Below are 18,037 nucleotides of genomic sequence, written 5' to 3'. Positions count from 1 at the left end.
CAGATCATAACTGTCGCCTCTTATCCTTTTGTTGTGCACCTCTGACAAGAGTTCAGATCCATCTTCTCTCTAAACCCCAGGTCAGATGTCTGACCTCCCCCCTATACAGCCAATTGTTGCACGCAATTTGGTTAATTTAGCTTCACACCACTGCTATCAGATGAAGAGTTATTCACCACACGTATGAGGTGGAGCGTAGAGACTAAAGACCGCAACTGAAAGTCAAAGACACAAAAAGCCAAAGACACTCACGAATTTGGAATGGCCTGTTAAGATAAATGATACCAGATTTCAATATACGTAGAAAGTACAAATTCTCTTCACATCAGCTGCAACTCAACTTATTCCCAGATCACTGTCCGTCCTCTTAGCTGGATGAAGCAAGGAAACAGAAAATGTGTTCATGCAAGACTTCATTGTGATGCATATGTACAAGGCCGTTAAATGTCCACAAGGCAATGTTAATCCCAAAAGCTTACAAAATAGTATCTGTATCCTTTAAGAGGTCATGCTGCAATGAAGGTTGCAAACATTTTCATCTGGATCATACTTGCAAATTTCCAGTGATTCACAATGAGAATTCAATGACTCTAAAAGCTTGTAGACATCAGCTGAGAGGAAACAATTGCTCTACCAGTGACTTCACGGGCATTTGCCGAGAGCGGGAGAATGGTGAGACTTGGGAATCATGGGGTCCATTACAGAATCTGGAGGAGAGCATCCTCCCTCCTTTCACCAAACTCGATGTTTCTTTCTTTTTAGTAGTGGTATCTGGTTTCAACCTTGATTTCTCCACCATCTCACCCCCACCCATCCTGCTCGCTTAGCAGGGCCTGGCCTTCTTTGGCTTCTCTACCTGAATCTACACCTCGCCTTAGCCTTTGCCTGCCCAGTCTCAGCCCTCCCTCCTACCTGTCCATCTCCTTGCTCCCCTAGGTTCCCCTCCCCTTCCTTGTCTCTCTCTGTGCCAATCCTGATCTCACAGGTTTCCTTATCCCATACCACCTTGGGTCTTATTTTACTGCTCTGACCTGGTTCTTTTGCCTCCTTGAGGCAGATGGGATGCTGGCAGGCTGATTTAGCATGCGGATGAGACAGTTCCTTGCTGTCAGCTGCTGCATTTGTGCCCTGCCCAGCAGAGAGCAACTGGAAGCAAGAATTACAGGAAGAATCCCTTGAAACAACTCGGATCGGACGGCATTTAGTCACTCTGCCATGGGGTGTATTCAGGGCCTGATCACAGGTAAAAGCTATGAGGGAATGCAGCTTGCTCAAACTGGTAAAACCCAGCAGTTCTGAGTCTTGTACAAGTCTGGTGTGGAAGAAATCAGGAGATATTTTAGCTGCTCAAAAGAAAGACGTCGTTACCACACATATTCCTACTGCCTTTTTCTTGCAAATATTTATAAACTGGTGCAGATTCTAAGGGGAACAGTGAAAAACATGCTAATACGGAAGTCATGCCTTTTCCTTCCATCTCTTCCCACCTCTATTTTAAGTCCTAATCCAAAATATGAAGGCAAGAAAGCATCTCAGCAGAAGGCTTTCCAGTTCTAAGGACAAAACAAACTGTTTTCTCCTACGCACAGTCTTAGGAACAGATCAGCCATTTTTGCTGAAGCTTTTGACCCAACACAAACATAAATCAGCCTGGCAGCAGAAAACTGATGGGGGAAAAATTCAGTCCAAACAGGAGAAGTTTCAAAGTAACAAATGAATGAGAAAAGTGCTGTATAGCAAGCAGTGCTGGCCAGCTTTAGCGTTAGGAAGTACTGCTAACACCTTCTGCGTTTGTAGTACTTAAATACATCATTAGCGTGAGTAACCCACAAAGGTTCATCTACTTAATGATTTGGGCATCCAATCCAGATCCCAAGTCTGCAGAGTTTCGGGTAAGCCTTGACTCCTGCACAGAGCTCTGTTGACTCAATGAGGCTGTGGAGACCCGTGCGTGCAAAGCAGCTACAGGACAGGAGGAACACCCCATCAAAGGCAACACCTTCCAACTGAAGGGAGGAAATTCCAGGCTGCACTTCTGTTGCTGAGCAAACTCCACTCAGAAGGAACCTTGAAAAGTCAAGGGTCACGAGGCAGCTCACTGTTCCGTGACATAACTCATACTCTAGAAAACTGAAGCCTGGGCCAAGGCAGTCATAATGAAGAGAGGGAAAAGATCTTTGGCTAATTGACAGAAAATACCCAAAAAGCTAGCTTGCAGGGGCACAGGCTTTTGTCACAGTGGCTGACATTTTGCCTGTTTGGAAGGAAATTAATTAGAGGAGAATGAAGAGCACATGTTGTCAAGTGGGTGTAAATCGAACTAAGCAAACAAGGGAGCATAGGGAGAACTCAGGCTGACATCAAGGCTGAGAGAGAAGAGGAGAAGAGGCTGGAAGCAGCAACAGCTGCAGATGCTTTTAGACAGACATATTTCCTTCAAATCAGCTTGAATTTCCACACATTGATGAAAAGCCAGGTGAAAGGTAACAGCAACCAATGTACCCAACCAGGGAAGTTTCTAGCAGAACGCCCGCAAGTGGGTTGCAGTGTTCAGTATTACTTATCTGGGTCCTGACTCGTGGTGCTTGTGCAAACATGTATTGCGCCTCAAGAGTGGAACGCTGCGTCATACGTTTTAAGTCCTGTAAGTACCTCTGTCTGCAGAAGCAGTCTTGCTTTTGTACTAAGTAATAGCACACAAGGCCTTGTTAAAAACAGATTTCAATTCAGCTTATTCTTCAGTTACTCTTCAAAGCCAAAAGTGGTTTTCCTCATTGTTCTTTATAGCCTTCCAAGATCTTCTAGCCACAAACACATCATTTATTTAAGCCACACATAAACAACCATAAATTATGTCAACTTCTCATTCAATGGAAAGGACATGAAAGAACTACTTTCCTTCTGTGTGTTACTTGCCTGCAAGGGCTGGAGTCTCTCTTTGCAAATTCCTGGTGGTAACCCCAAGCAGTTGTCAAAGCTTGTTTCGTATTTGGCATTTTAAGAAATTCCCGTGAGTTTATTCCATTACAGAATCATTCAGTCACCATTTGGCCGCTTTTTTGCACCAGCTGACGAGTCAAAGAACTTCATGATCTCTGAAAAAGGCAGACCCTTAACTGGACTTGATGTCAACCTCTTGTCAGAATGCACAATAGATCTACTGCAGTTGCCATACAAACTTGCATGACACCCAAAGCTTGTTATACAGTTCCTTATCTCACAAGAAGTGAATAGAGTTATACTTCAGATTGCTGTTCTCCAAGTGAATAATGATACAGGGTCACCATCTCAATCACAAAGAAAACTGAGCCAAGATGGATAAAAGCTGAATCAACAAAAACAGTCATGTGAGACCAGTTAAAAAAAACCTTGCTGCAATATACAGAAATAAATAAAACACCACCCCTTCTGCTTTTTAAAATCAGGGCTGGTCTCAGCAGAGAACATGCAGTACGCTTGTCTCTTTGGCAGTATGCCCTGCACCAGAAGTAACAGAATTTCTCCAACATCCCCTCCTCCCAGCTAAGGGCTGGCAAGGAACACAATATTGATTGCTGAATCTGAGGGCTGGCTGACAACCCTCCCTGCCCAGTGAGATTCAGAGCCCTGCAGTAGCCATGCTAAGATGAGCAGACGGTTCCCTAAGAGCATGTGTCTTCGTGGTCTCTTCTCCTGCGAGGGTGAGCACTCCTCTCTGGGCCCGCTGGTGCAAAGCAGCTCAAATCGGTGTCATTCAATGGAGTGCCCTACAACACGTCTCGGCTCCGATGGAGCACACCCTGACTTGATAACCCTCAACATCTCACTCCCATAATGGCAGCAGGGCATTTAGCTGGCACTGCACTCGCCGCTTGCTGCCTCAGGCATATCTCTGCGCTCTCTACATTTTTGCTGATTCTGTAGCACTGATAAATGTCAAATACTCAATGGCAATCTTTGCTTAGCATTTGTTGAAAAAACGCATTGCTTGTCATTGTGCTTACACCTGTGGCTTCTGCGGCTCTTGTTTTTCATGCTGCACTGAAGAAGCCGCCATTTGAGACCTATTGGTAGGCAGACCTGCCTTATTCTTTGGGCCGGGTCCATAAGAACCACCACTTGGTGGATGAACGCTTTCATACTTCAAAGACCAGAAGAGCCAGCCAAGTACATTAATCAACACCTTACATTTCAAGCATTGCACTAGACCACAGCCCTTGCCTCCCCCTTTCTGCAGAGCAAGTCTTGGGTCTAGGAGACTAGGACCAATTGGTGGGACCGTGCAACATAAATTACATAGTGTTTCTGAGACCATCTGCTAGGACCTGATACTTGCCTTTCAGCACCAGCTGCCATCCCCTTCCCCATCCTCTAGGGTTTCACAGTTGTTAAGGGGCAACATGACCTCACAGAGACTTGAAATCCTCAATATACCTTATCAGTCAACAGTCAGATTAGGGTAAATTCACCACAGGGACTTTTCCCAATAGATATTTCTCACCTATGGGTGAAGAAATTCACATGTCCACGTGCTGCACTCTGTATGAAAACACTGACTATTATACTATGATTATGTGAGCAGGATGGGCTAGTCTCATCTTGCAGGCTGTTCTAGACTACTGTGGGAGAATGACAGATGGCATAATAAATTGGAGTCTGTATTCGTGCTTCCTATATTGTCCACAACATATTCTTCCAGTGAGAAATGTTATTTTCCAGGATACACCAAATTTCAGAATCGGATTTTCAATCTGCATCACGTGTAATGCCATGTGCAACCTGTTATTTGGGTAGTATTGTCTTACCCAAACAACCAAGAAGCACATGCATACTTCCATCATGCCCAGAAGTTGTGAAGGGTTAAGGAGGGGTGTACGTTTGGCTGGCCGGGTGGATGCTGGAGGAGCCTTCCACTGAGCATCACCACGCAGCTGCCACTGCCAGAGATCGGGGGCAGCCTGGCGCAGCAGGGCACAGACAGGGAATCATACTGAAGCTGTAACCGGCATTGCGTGTGTTTGTATAGGCCGCTGTGGGCTTCTTAACCTTGAAGCAACATTACTTAGTGTGATAGCCCATCTGCCAGAATTCCCCCCCAGAACAATGATCTGAGCCTGGATCACCTTCACACATACATTATGTGTCTGGGGGCTCACGTCCTCTGGTCTCCCAAGAGCTCCATGGTGGTCCAGTACCAGATTTTCTTTTATTTATTTAAAAACTGCCAAAATAGAACTACCCTGGAGGCCAAAAAATAAAAGGGCTTCTCTGCCAGACCTGCGTTCTGCCAGCACGCAGCTACAGCTGTATTGTGCGCAGTGGTGCACGACCTGATGGCAAGTAGGATTGTCTGAGGGCAGGACTCAACGGGTGCGGCGAGGCGAGGCGGCTGCTGAGGTACCCTGAGGGACTGCCTCAGGCAGAGAAGATGAAACGTGGCACGGGGTGGATCCTGGAGCAAACTTCCTTCTCTCAAATGCCCCGTTTTCCTCAATGGCACTGCAAGTTGGTTTGCTCCAAACCAGAGTGGGTCCCACAAACAAAGGAGAGATGGAACCAAACTGGCATCTACTTGTTCATCCACGTAGGAGATCAGCATCAGCGGAGAGCAGAGAATGCTGGCGTGCTTCCTACAGACAGGGACAGGAGCACAACTCACAGAAACTTATGGGCAGCACAGATCTAAGTATGATCAGTCTCAGATAATTATTAATTACAATAATCATTGTTATACAGATTGGCTAGAATCTCTTTCATGAGTCACAAAGCTGCAGGCAAACCTTGCCCTTGCTAATTAAAATAAGCTGTGGGAGCTGTAAGCTATCAGACAGCCTTTGTCGAACAGCGAGCGGGCACCACAGCAGCACAGCACCTGGATAAGCGTGACTACCACGCTCCACCATATACAGAGTGAGGAACAGGCTCTTTAGCAGCCAGCCTAAAACACTAAAGAATTAAACTTTACCTATTAACATAATTCTAATTGTCACCAAGAACACAATTTGCATGCCAAAAAGATGTTGGTAATTGATGACTTTCTCAATCATTCTCTCACCTTGGTTTTCATTATTTTCGGGTGTCAATTAGTATTTAGAGTCAAAGAAAACCCACAAAACCCTCTGAAATAAATGTGGGTGGTGGAGAAAGGTCAGTGCACGTGGTTTTCAGTACTCAAAGTGCATCAAAATGCAAGGAAAATGTTTGATGATGGGTTAGGATGGGCTGTGAACTCAGTGATGGTCTAAGGAAAGGGAGAGCACTGTTACAACACGGAGAAAAAAACAATTTTAACTGTTTTCTGCAAGTTGGTTGGGCTTTTAGCCACCGCTATCACAACACGTACCAAATATCCAGAGGTTGTACAGCACGTGGCACAATGCAGGATTATCACAATGGAGCCCTATTCTTGCTCAAGGTCTTTCAAATTCTGTAAGTTTGACGTATTTCTGAAAATTATTCAATCTTCTGTTTTCCTGGGCCTTTCAAAGTACTTCACTTAAAAGCTGTAAACTGACTTCAAACTCTTGTGCCCTCAGAGAAGAAGGAAAATATAGTCATAATAAAAATATAGAGTGAAAATGTGTGCAGTACTCCAGTGTTTGGCAAAAAGTGTCCATAAATGTAGTTAGCTAGAAATTAGATAAGCCTGTACTCTGTATGTCTGAGAAATTAAGTTTGTTTATTTTCTCAAGTAAAAGCAATAGGTGAATTTCAGAATATGTTGACACAGTATCAACTGTGGTCTCAGAATTTTGGACCTCAGTGGCTACTTGCTACTTTCGTTAAATTGTAAATTCAAGGGAACAAACACCTACCTTGTTATAAAACCTCACTTATGCAGATACATAACTTTTCACTGCCAAAACAAAAATCCAACCAGACTCTTGTTAACAGCATATACATGTATAGAGAATTGCCTAATCTTATAAAATTTGGCTTAAGAGTTGCCAGCTTTACAAGCAATAAATCATTATGATCAAATGAAAACTATAAAACAAAGTAGACACATAGGAATGTGCATAAAAACAATCTTAGTAATTATGATATCAAAGCAACAGAGGACTGGAAAGCAAAGTTAGTTTTAAAAATCTGTATTATAATTATAGTAAGTATGATTAACCCAGTAATAACTGTAACTTTGTATAAACACCAGGAATCACATTCACCCAGAAACCTTGTCAGAAATACACAAAACAGAACTTGGCAAAAAGAACAAAAAGTAACTGCACATCAGTTGTTTGCTATACCCACGAGGAGGAGGATGCAAGTGGCAGGGATAGACACTTAAGTTTTATTAGGTGGGGGAAGTTGGACTGGTTACGTTCTGGAAAATGAAAGAAACATTCTGTTTTATTCTTTCAAGGAAAGGATCAGCTAGAGTCTGATATTGCCCCGAGAAATGTTTCCATTGCATCAACTGTGACATGGAGAGTGGTTTCTTTGAGTTAGGCTTCCCATGGTTTTGTCCAAGCTGGCAACTTCTAGACACAGAAGGCTTATCTGAAGAAGGATCTGAAAAAAATGATGCAGTAGATTAATCAGAGAACACTAAGACAGAAAATTTCAGTCTGAGTCAATAAACCAGTTGGTGATAACAAATGAGAGAAAATAGAACAGCATATATAATCCTTCTATGTCAATGAAAACCAAACACATGTATTCACAGTCAGAAGGGAAAGACTGTTTCTTGCTCATTGATTGAATTTATCAAAATCACCATATGCTAAGCATAAAGACAAATCCTTCTACAAATGGATGGGAAAGGAAATATCTTATCTGACAATTTCCTTTCTTCTTCCTAATTCTGTGACATTTGGCTGCTCCCATTCTTTAAGTAAATCTGAATCTAGAAGTATGTTGCAGCAAAATTCATGCTAGCTTCTATTTCCTCCCAGAGGAGTCATTCCAACCAGCTAAGAATAGTTTGAACAGCTATTTCATTGACTCAGCACGCTAAAGCTGGATCTCTAGTGCACTCTATACATCCAGATCATGGCAAGTTGTTCAATATACACAATAATGCATATTGTATATCACAGTAAGGAAAAGGCTATTCCCTGTGAAGCGCAAAGAGAGGAATTCACTTTGGATAAAGGATTCTGAAGCCCCAAACAGTACCAGGTCATTGCAGGGTTTGTCACACATTGCTGGCTTCATGATTCATCTGATGCATGTGACAAATGAAGAAATCAGTTTGCTGATTTTAACCAATAACTGCTGTTATTGGTTTAAAACCTGCTGTCAAATACTTTCATAGCAGTGTTACATGCTCCTTGGGAAAGACCAGAGATATGAGCAGCATGATGACTCAGAGTATTCCTGAGTTTTTTACATTTTTGGAGAGTCCATAAAGACTCATATATATGCAAGACCTTCCTTTTGACTGATACATGATGCCCACTTGCACTAGACTTGAAACAGACTCTACTGGTCAGAAGGAAATTTAGAAGAGATGCACTTCTCAAGTCCTTACAGATTCTGGGTTCCTAACTCCATAAATTAAAATACGATCAAGTAAAAAAAATAGGCTTACAGCTTTGTAGCTGATCTGAAAGCCAGTAGAATAGAAAGCAACCCATCTGCATGATCCATACACAGTTAATTGCCTCAAGACTCCTGTGGTTTCCTAAAGATGGCCCCAGTATGAACAGACAACAGGAGCTTGGTCAAGAATATCCAGTCTCATTGGTATATCTAATGAAGACCACTATGAAAAGCTCATACATGGTGAAGCCTGTATTATATTGTTTGGCTCTTCTTTAGTTCATCTTTTGAATCACACTTGCTAGAAATAGAGGAGACAAATCAGTGAAAGTTCTTGGCCTTTTCTGTGTGTCAGCATCTATCCCCAGTAACCTGGAATCTGGTTCCCCGATGAAGTAATTTGACAGCTTTTTGTTCTTAGGAAAGGCAAAGAGACCAACTAGTGCTAGTGGCATTCTGGGGTGATCAAACTGAAGACCATGACTGACAACAATTTGACTAGGGAACTGATGAGCCAGTTTGTCCTCTGCTCTTTAGGAAATCAAACCTTCCCCTCACTCTAACATTTCCACCACTTAAGTCTAAGAATGACCTTCAGGTTTTTCCTTGATTTACTGTCAAAAAGGTTCTGCTCACTGGGATCAAGATATAATTTACCCTTGAGGAAGTCCCGATTACATTCACTGCCCTGAGATCCAAGAGACCAATGCTGTGGTAGAACTGATGGAACCAATATGTGTTCAAAGCATAAGATAAGCAGTCAAGAGTGTTAAGACAATTGCAAAATGCTAAATAAAATCATATGTTCCAGTGTTCAACACAGTAATATTATATGATTTCTCTGGATTTCTGCAGTCTGGGAGCTCTACCTGCCTCACTGCACACCAATGAGAAAATCTGGCTAACGTTTAACACTAAAGGTGCCTTTTCCACACAGATCCTGTAATAGCACCTAAGTGGAGACAGGTATATTTTAGGACATCACTTACTCATGCACAAAACAGCAGGTCTAATTTTTCAATCATTAAAGAAAGATACAAAGACAATGAAATCAATATGTGGACCAAAAATAAAGGAGAAAGTCATATTCTTATGGCTACAGAAGTATTATATTTTTGTAATCCTGCTCCTAACTTAAACCTATATACCTGTATACAGCAAGATATTAAAACAATTTTGATATGCCAAAAGAACAACAGAGTCAGGTTCCTGCAGAAAGGGTAGATGCAAATATTTTCAACTCGGGTTTACAATTGCCAGGGGGTCTTCCAGCATTTCTCAAAAACCTATTTTAATCATCCTGCATCAGCTATAGTTAATAACTGTGAAATGAAGGGTTTATATTCAGAGATTTGTCATATCGTTGTCGAGATCTTGGTCTGGTACTGGCTGGTATACCTGTCCTCAGATCAACAGCTTTTGAACTAACCCTTACCAGCTATTTATTACTGTCCTTGAACATTTAGAAACAAAACACCTTATAATGTCGTTTGGTTGTAACAAATCACTAGCTGAGCTGGCCATAGCTATTTCAAGGAATTAAGAGGCACGATACACAAATTGGTTGTTACTGCAAGGAATGAGTCTTTCCTCCTCTTCATCTTGTGAAGGGCTCCAATGGATTAGAGAAATCAGCCAATATCTGGAAGATCTCATAATGAACCTCACTACTTCAATCCTATTTTACTGAGCATCAGTTTTCTCCAGTGACAGACCATATACTCAGAATGGATGTACCTCCTCAGCCATGGCCAGAGATAATGAAAAAGAAACTCACTTTGATGGTCTTTCTTTCCCATACAGTCGCACTCAAGCAAGTCATGGGTAACACAGCTGGTATCTTCATGAAGTGTAAAGAGATTTCTAAGCTCCTCAGTGGAAAAATGAATGTGTTCAGATGTCTTGGAAAGGTCTACAACTGCGCCAGAAAGGTCTTGTTTGCTGATCTGTCTTTGATAAATCTTTTCTTCTATTGAGCCTGTATTGGGAAAAAAAATAGATACACTGGGATAATTTTTGACCAGTACTTATCAAGGAGAAAAGTCAAATCCATTTCTTGATAACAATATTCATAGGAAAAGCTAAACCACTATTTTCAGTTATTCAAGCAAAAGCAAAGCAAAGGCAAATGAATCAATGTGATGTCTCTATTTTAACTGAATTGAGAACAAATAATATATGTTTTTAAAGAACGAATGATTTCCAAAAACACTCCCTCCCTTTCTCTTATGGACAAAATTTCAACAGCTGTCTCACTCTAGGGTATGTTTCAGCACCGTCTCTGACCTGTGGTTAGCAGTCTGTAGATACACACGGTGTGCTTCTGACCATCTCTCCACACTCTAGCCATTGCCTGAAGAAAGCAAAAAGATGAAGAGTATTAACAGCCTACTATACAATGGTATTTCAACTAAAACTTGTAGCCTCCATGGATCAAAGTACCAGTTCTGCTGGCTCATTCAAAAAGGTGTTGTCCAAAGAAAGGGTTCCTCAATAACTGTCTTTGCCTTTATAAAAATCTTCTGGTATTAACTGTAATTGAAAATATAACTTACTTTCTGCCATTTATGCTCACCTTTCTTTCTGCGTACTATAATAGGAAAGTAGGGGTTTCACCTCTTTCCTGCCAGAATCCCCTCTTCATATTTGTTTTCCAAGCATTAGCAACTGTTTAATATTTCAGGAATACTCATCATTCTCCCCCAACTCCAAAATTGTTTTTTGCCACAATACATGTTTAAAAATTACTTTTCCATTGCTTTTAAAATCACAAAATTAGTGTTTCACACCCCCTTTAATTCTTAAACAAACAAAATGTAACCGAGTACTGCTATATGTTTTTTTTTTTAAATGTAAGGGTTACACCAACGTACTGGGTACAAGTACCCACACAACATCGTTTGTGGTCTTTGGCAACTTGTAGCAATTTGACTGATTTAGCAGACCGTGTTTCAAGCAACAAGACAAGTGACCACATGAGGGTACTAATTCACATTTGGAACAGGAGCAGGGCCAAGAATCAGAGCTTACTTCAGGTATTAAGCGCACAGCATTACTCTACAGTAAAAAGTTTCTTACTGCGTTTATAAAAAGATTTTTTTTAATTGTTATTGTTAAGGACTATTTTAACGGAACACTCTTATGCCAACTAAATAATCCCTTGAGTCCAACAGTGCCATTACAAGAACAGCAGAGCACTGGCTTTGTTTTCTTTCTTTTGGCATCATTGCCACGTGAGTTTCTCATTCTCTTAATTCTGATCAGAACCTCTCCCTTTTTCTCAGGTATTGCAAATCGACAGCAACATTTGCTATGCAGTCTAATCACGTTTTTCTTTTCTTTTTAGAAACACATCAACTTCCCAGTTAAAAAGAGGTCAGGAGACAAAGGGGATACATGACTCGCTCCTCCAAAGAAACCAGAACTTAATCTTTTCATTTTTTACTGCAAGGGGGCTTCTAATGATCCCAATATACATAATATGACAGAGAAGTATTTCTTCTTTTCTTCTCAGAAGGAGTTTTCCTCCAGTATTGTACTTGTCCAGATGCAATGTGGTAATTGCATAGCAATAAGACATGTAAAGCCAGGCATTCCAAAATCAATCAAGAAATCATTTGATGCCCACCCCAACCCCCATGTACACAGCTGTTATCAGACCTGAATATCCGTAGCTGGATTCCAGTCGATATCGTACAGGATCAAATGAGATGCTCCGACCAGATTCAGTCCTACTCCACCAGCCTTTGAACTCAGCAAAAAGATAAAAGCTGGACTGAATTTACTATTAAAAGTATCAACAATCTGTTGCCTCTGGGAGACAGGAGTATGTCCATCAAGTCTAGTATAAGAGTATCCGTAACGTTTGCATGTCTCTTGTAATATGTTTAATGTCTGTGTGTAATTGGATACCAGTACGACTCTGTCAAACAGTAAACCAAAGTTATCATCTTAGACCTTGGTAAAGTTAAAGCCCAATAACAAATTCCTGAAGACACATAAGAAAATAAAATCACAAGTCAAGCAAAAATTACACATCAACCTGAGGTTACTCGTATTTCCTGAGAAATAAAACATTTCCTATTAATTTGAAGCACATACTGGATTTGGATGCATTATACCTACTGTCAAGCATTCAAATGTTAAATAATGAATGTTTTCCTTCGCAACAGAATTTGGCTTAGTGCACAGAGTGCAGGGATCCAGAACCAACCACAGAGATAGATTTAAAAAAAAAAAAAAAATCTCTATTTATACAAAATAGCTGTTGTTAAGCAGCATTCGCAGAGGGTGTTGTAGCAGCTAATAAATAATATATACATGACTCTACTTACTGAAAAAGCTACTGTGAACTTCTACAGACAACCTTGGAAAATTCTAATAAACAAAATCATGGAAGTCAAACAGGAAAGCGATGACTCTTCCCTACATTTTATGATTGAAAAGAACTGGGATGAAGGGTGGTGAAAGATATAGTCTACATTTTTGTTGTTATTTTTTTTAAAGCAAAATCAGTCTCCTGATCCCTTACACTAAGGACCCATACTATGTCAGTGTTTTTTCTCTGAAATTGTGACTAAACAAGTTTCAGAGTTCTGCAAATCTAGAATTTCTATCCTCCCAGATATTGAGGATGATTCTGGTGAGAGGACAAAGAAAGTTCTTTTGAATTTAAGCTATAAATAAAATAATAAGCACAGTTAGGGCATTTTCTGCCAGATCTTGTTTGGAGGTCTATTATAATCTAAACTAAATGTACAAAATTCCATCAAAGGTGCTCCATTTTTAAAAATAATTTTTTATTAAAAACAAGTACTGAAGAATCAGACAAATAATTTCAGGGAAAATCTGGTAAATTAACATTTTTAAATTGTTTTAAAGTATTTTTATTATTACAGTTGACTCTACAATCAAACTACATCCAAGACTTGTTTGTAAAGACTTTGCAAGATTGATTTGTTTGTCAATCAACCCCAAATTTGCACCTTTGTTTTTACTCAAAATTAGAATATAAGCTTTATAAGAGGACTGGAATTGAGTCTGTATATAGCAAAAAGGTGCACCAAAGGTGCTTTTTCCTGATACCCCTCTTTCTTTTGACCTACAAGAAATAAAGCCAGTACATTTAGATATTTAGCTGTCACTGGTTTCAATGAATGTTAGGCATCTAAATTCCAACGATAGGCTCAGCTTTCTGATTCGTAAAGAGAGAGCATCAGGAGCAAACAAACTCCATTGCATCAGTGCCAAGAGATCTGCTGTTACTTTCCGCTACTGAATTACAGCATGTCCTATTTAAGCATCAATTTAAATAAGAGATAAAAGCTAAATACTTTTGGAATAGCTGGGCTTTAAGGCATGAGTACATAAAAAAGCTATCATGGGATACAAGGTCATGTGAGATTTCCACGAATCAGCAATTCCACAGTAACTAACCATGTGCATCCTATTACCCTATGATAGAGAGGTTTTCCTACATGTCAGTGGCATTTACCACAGGGGAAATAAGCAGTTGCTGTGCAGGTTCACCTGTTGAGTCTGGTTGCCCTGAGCAGAAAAGGCAGCAAACACTAAGCAGTTAAACATGATTAAAGAGATTAAATTTATAATCTAGTAATTAAAAATATTTTAGTGCAATTTAAAATATTTAATACATGAATACATCTCCTCAAGGAGATACAAAGCATTGGAAAGTCTTTGCAAGTAAAGATAATATGTCATACTACAGGGGCTATAGCAAACTTAGTCTCTGGAACTTACTATGAAAAATACAAGGATTTTTATCTGGAAAAAATAGGAAGAGCAACTTTGAAAATTATGTTAGCTGCAAATCTTAGTTTAGTAATTTAACAAGGAAGAGCCTGGAGTACAATGCATAAATATGCTTGGTACCTCTGCAAACAGTTACAACACCTTTATTTTGAATATTACGTCCTCGTGCATTTGCAAAGCAAAACAATATCCTATTATCTCCCTTTTACCTTTCCTTCACACTTGCCTTTCAGAAGAGTTGAGCTCATGGATTGCTGCTAACAACTTCACCAGCACCTGCAATTTTCCTGAATCCATTTCAGAGAAAGTATCCGAAGTATAATCTTGTGGAAAGACATCTATTACACCTTCATAGAGACTGGACTCATCATGTTCATCAGACATAGGATCACAGCTTTTTTCCTATTGAAAATAAAAGGATTCAAGCTCCATATCCCCTCTAATATGTTTTGGGTTTTTTTTAAAGTTTGCTATATTTTTTTTACAAAGACAAAAGGAGGCATCGAAAGCTGCCACAAAGTAGTGTATCATGTGAGCATGACAACCTCCCAATACTGGACTGAAAGCACAGTTTTAAAATACTGATAGCATTTACTTTAGTTTACAACCTCTAATCTAAGATGTTGTTTGCAACTGAGTAGAAAGTTGAAATACTTAAAACTGAAAATGTGTTCTACCCCTATTTCTCTACTTAAACAACCACACAGATGTATACCCACAGCAAAGGCATATCTAAAACTTGGGGGAAAAAATAAATACCTTGTTTATTCTTTCTAATTTCCATAATACCTTATTATGGAACTTCCCAGTCATTGACTTTTTTTTAGGAAGATGCTTATACTATGAAGTAAAGGCAATGAGCTTTACTTGGCAGTGTTGAAAGTTACACGGAGATCTGAGCTGTGGACTTTCCCACAAGTCATGAAGAACGTCTTTTAAGAAAGATTTACATTTCCACTCATCTTACTTGGACTTTGACTAGTGGCCACAGAATTTAGTATTACCAAGTTCTAACCATCACATTATTTACCTATAGGAATGAGAACATTTCTATAGAAATAACAAGGTGTACAGTGTAATGGGATCCCAGGAGAAGTGGAAATGGAAGACATCTAGTACCACTGACATCTTGAGCCTGCAGCTCCCAGTGTCACTGAGCTTGAGAGAGGGAAATTATCATGTGGGCAGGGAGGATTCAGAGGAACCAGCACAGTGATTACACAGAATAATCTCTAGCTAACAGTGTTCTTTGTAAAATTCACATTTATATGTATTTTTACAAATATTCAGAGACAAGATTAAGAGGGAAAATACATGAAGAATAAGAAAATACCATAAGGCAATAGCAAACTGGTGAGATACCTTCCCTGAGTACATTCAGATTTCCTAACATTTATGTTTTTGAAAGTAGATCTCCTAAAGCAAGCTGTACGTGAGAACAGAGTGTGGAAATGACCTTAAGTAACATGCACATTGACCATAACATAGTTTTAGTGACCTTTGCCTGCTGAAATGACTAATTGCAGGCACCCACCCCCCTGCAAATAAATACCTTTATAGCTTTAAACAGAAGACATGGATGATTGCAAAGTTTTTTCAAAGCTCCTATACATATTAGGTGAGGACTGTTTTCTAGCCTGCCTTGTAGACAGGACCTAATAACTTGAGAACTAAGCAGTTTTCGATACAATTCAAGTTGCAGTGTTGTTGGTCGGCAGAAGATTATGCTCTCATTTTTGGGGGGCAGAAATTTGTTTATAACCTCCTGTGTTCTCCTAAGAATAAAGAGTCCAGTGAGGCGTGTGAGTTCTGCTGCTCTTTTTTCTCCTAACTCCTTTTCCTCCTAAAAGAACAAAGCACAAATTTCATTATAATCTTTCATTTCATCACAATAATTTTCTGTATGATTTTAATTAGGTAGTCAAAGACTATTTTAAATGTGTGATACCACTTTCTGACATGGGACGGTAATGGTCAATTCTTCTCCAATTAGTACCACTGCATTAGCTTAGTTCTAGGTCTGGTTTCTAAAGTCTTACACAGAGGAAGATAATGTCCCAGAAGATACCCAAGGCTCAAATTATATTCTAGAATTTCTTGATTGATGCAATAAAATCATGCAGATTTTGCAGTACTGTGGAGAAACTAAGAATGAATAAAGTATCGTCATATGGTAATTTGCATGGCATTTTTGGGAATGCAAGTTGTTGGAAGAACAATTTTTGCCAGATAATTAATAGGCAGCTGAAATGCCGTGATCTCAACATGCATGTATTCCTCCAGCTCCCTTTTGATAACAACTGATTTTGTTTCAAACAGGAAGGTGAAAAGCTTTTGCTACTAATAGCCCTTAATTTTGTTTTATTCCATAGAAAGCAAATTTCACAGTGTTGTCTATGAATTTTCTTCTGTAACTGCATTTTTTTTAATAATATACCTTTGTTGCTGAAGGTTCTCTAGACCTGACAATCGGTTCCTCATATATCTTTCTATATGTGGATAAAGAACCAAGTATTCCTGGATTCACAAACTCTATTAACGCATAAAATTCTTGCAAGTCATTTTGGATTGGAGTACCTGGAAAAAGAAAAAAACAATCCTGCATTTGGTAACTTTTTCTTGAAAATGATAGAAGTACAATTGTTGAATGCAGGGTTTAATATTGAGAATGCATCCTGAAAACAGATGTTTTGTTTCAATGTAAATTACTCAGCGTACTGAATTAATCTAGAACGTTATCATGATTAATAAACTACTGTCCCCCTAACTAAACAGACTGCACATCTAGTAGCTTTGACAAAGGAATTAAAAAAGCCAAGTTCTAAATCAATTTTATTAAATAACTACAAAGGAAACCAATGAATGAATGTAAAAAGAGTCCTGATTCCTTTACAGAAGTTCCCAGTCTCCTTGCCTGTCCCTGAAGTTAGACAAAGTTTGCATTTATTTAAAAAAAAAAATTGGAAATAATCTGGTTTTACAAGACCCCAGATTTGTGCATTTAATAGCCATTGCCAAAATGTATACTGTGCTCCTGCCATACTTACAATAGCTTTTTCCTTTACCCAACCTAATACTACTAGCATAGCTAAATATCAAAAGTAGCTATAGATACTAACCAGTAAGGATAATTCTCCTCTCGCAAGACAGACTAGTGAGGGCTATAGTTGTCTTAATAGAGCTATTTTTCAGACGATGTCCTTCATCACAGATTAGGAGGTTAAATTCTATAGCCTGAATTTGATCCAAAGATCTCAGTAGCATCTCATAACTGATTATCAAAACTGAATAAAGTGGAGAACTGATGAATTCTTCTACTTTGTGGTCCTGCAGGTACAAAAGAAAATATATCATACAACTATTTCTTTTGAGATCACCCATCATATTCCTTAAACATTCAGTGTCTACAGAAATTTTTCTCGCATGACACAAGACATTCACAATCACCTTAATAAATTTGGATTATTGATTCTTTCCTAATTTGCAAAGGAATTATGGGATCTGATACAGCAATTTAAAGTTTTACCACCTCATTAAAAGAAAATTTATTGTTCTTTTAGGCCTTCAAAGCCTTTGAGACACATTACCGTGAAGGTGAAAAGCACAGGCTCCCTGTAACAGCTTCCCAGTCCTGACATTTAGGTAAGCTTCAAATGAATAATTAAAACCAAGATAACGAAGAGGCGTAAGTAGCTGCCTGTACATTCACTTTGGGATCTCAAGCTGCAGGGTGCAGTAATGTGATCCACTAGGAAGTTACCACATTCCACCAACCTAAAATTCCTCCTGTAGTTTTGAATTG

At 39.5% G+C, this 18,037-nt stretch overlaps 1 protein-coding gene across 2 annotated transcripts in view; it reads right to left on the bottom strand.

Moving 5' to 3' along the window:
- Window positions 1-6,762: 6,762 nt before the first annotated feature.
- The window catches only part of RAD54B (RAD54 homolog B), a 67,254-nt gene continuing 55,979 nt past the window's right edge, over window positions 6,763-18,037 (bottom strand). For both annotated transcript variants that reach the window (XM_087749923.1, XM_087749934.1), the window contains 8 exons: window positions 17,355-17,562; window positions 16,673-16,812; window positions 15,788-16,078; window positions 14,462-14,637; window positions 12,124-12,385; window positions 10,750-10,816; window positions 10,241-10,441; window positions 6,763-7,491 (listed from right to left, as the gene is read on the bottom strand). In XM_087749923.1, the coding sequence (XP_087606049.1) occupies window positions 7,274-7,491; window positions 10,241-10,441; window positions 10,750-10,816; window positions 12,124-12,385; window positions 14,462-14,637; window positions 15,788-16,078; window positions 16,673-16,812; window positions 17,355-17,562 (1,563 nt within the window). In that variant the 3' untranslated portion in view covers window positions 6,763-7,273. The remainder of the gene's footprint in view (window positions 7,492-10,240; window positions 10,442-10,749; window positions 10,817-12,123; window positions 12,386-14,461; window positions 14,638-15,787; window positions 16,079-16,672; window positions 16,813-17,354; window positions 17,563-18,037) is intronic.

The sequence above is a fragment of the Nipponia nippon genome, unplaced genomic scaffold (assembly GCF_047370975.1).
Source record: "Nipponia nippon isolate SJK-2023a ecotype South Korea unplaced genomic scaffold, ASM4737097v1 scaffold_1, whole genome shotgun sequence".
Lineage (NCBI taxonomy): Eukaryota > Metazoa > Chordata > Aves > Pelecaniformes > Threskiornithidae > Nipponia > Nipponia nippon.
This window is presented reverse-complemented; position numbering and strand designations above follow the sequence as displayed.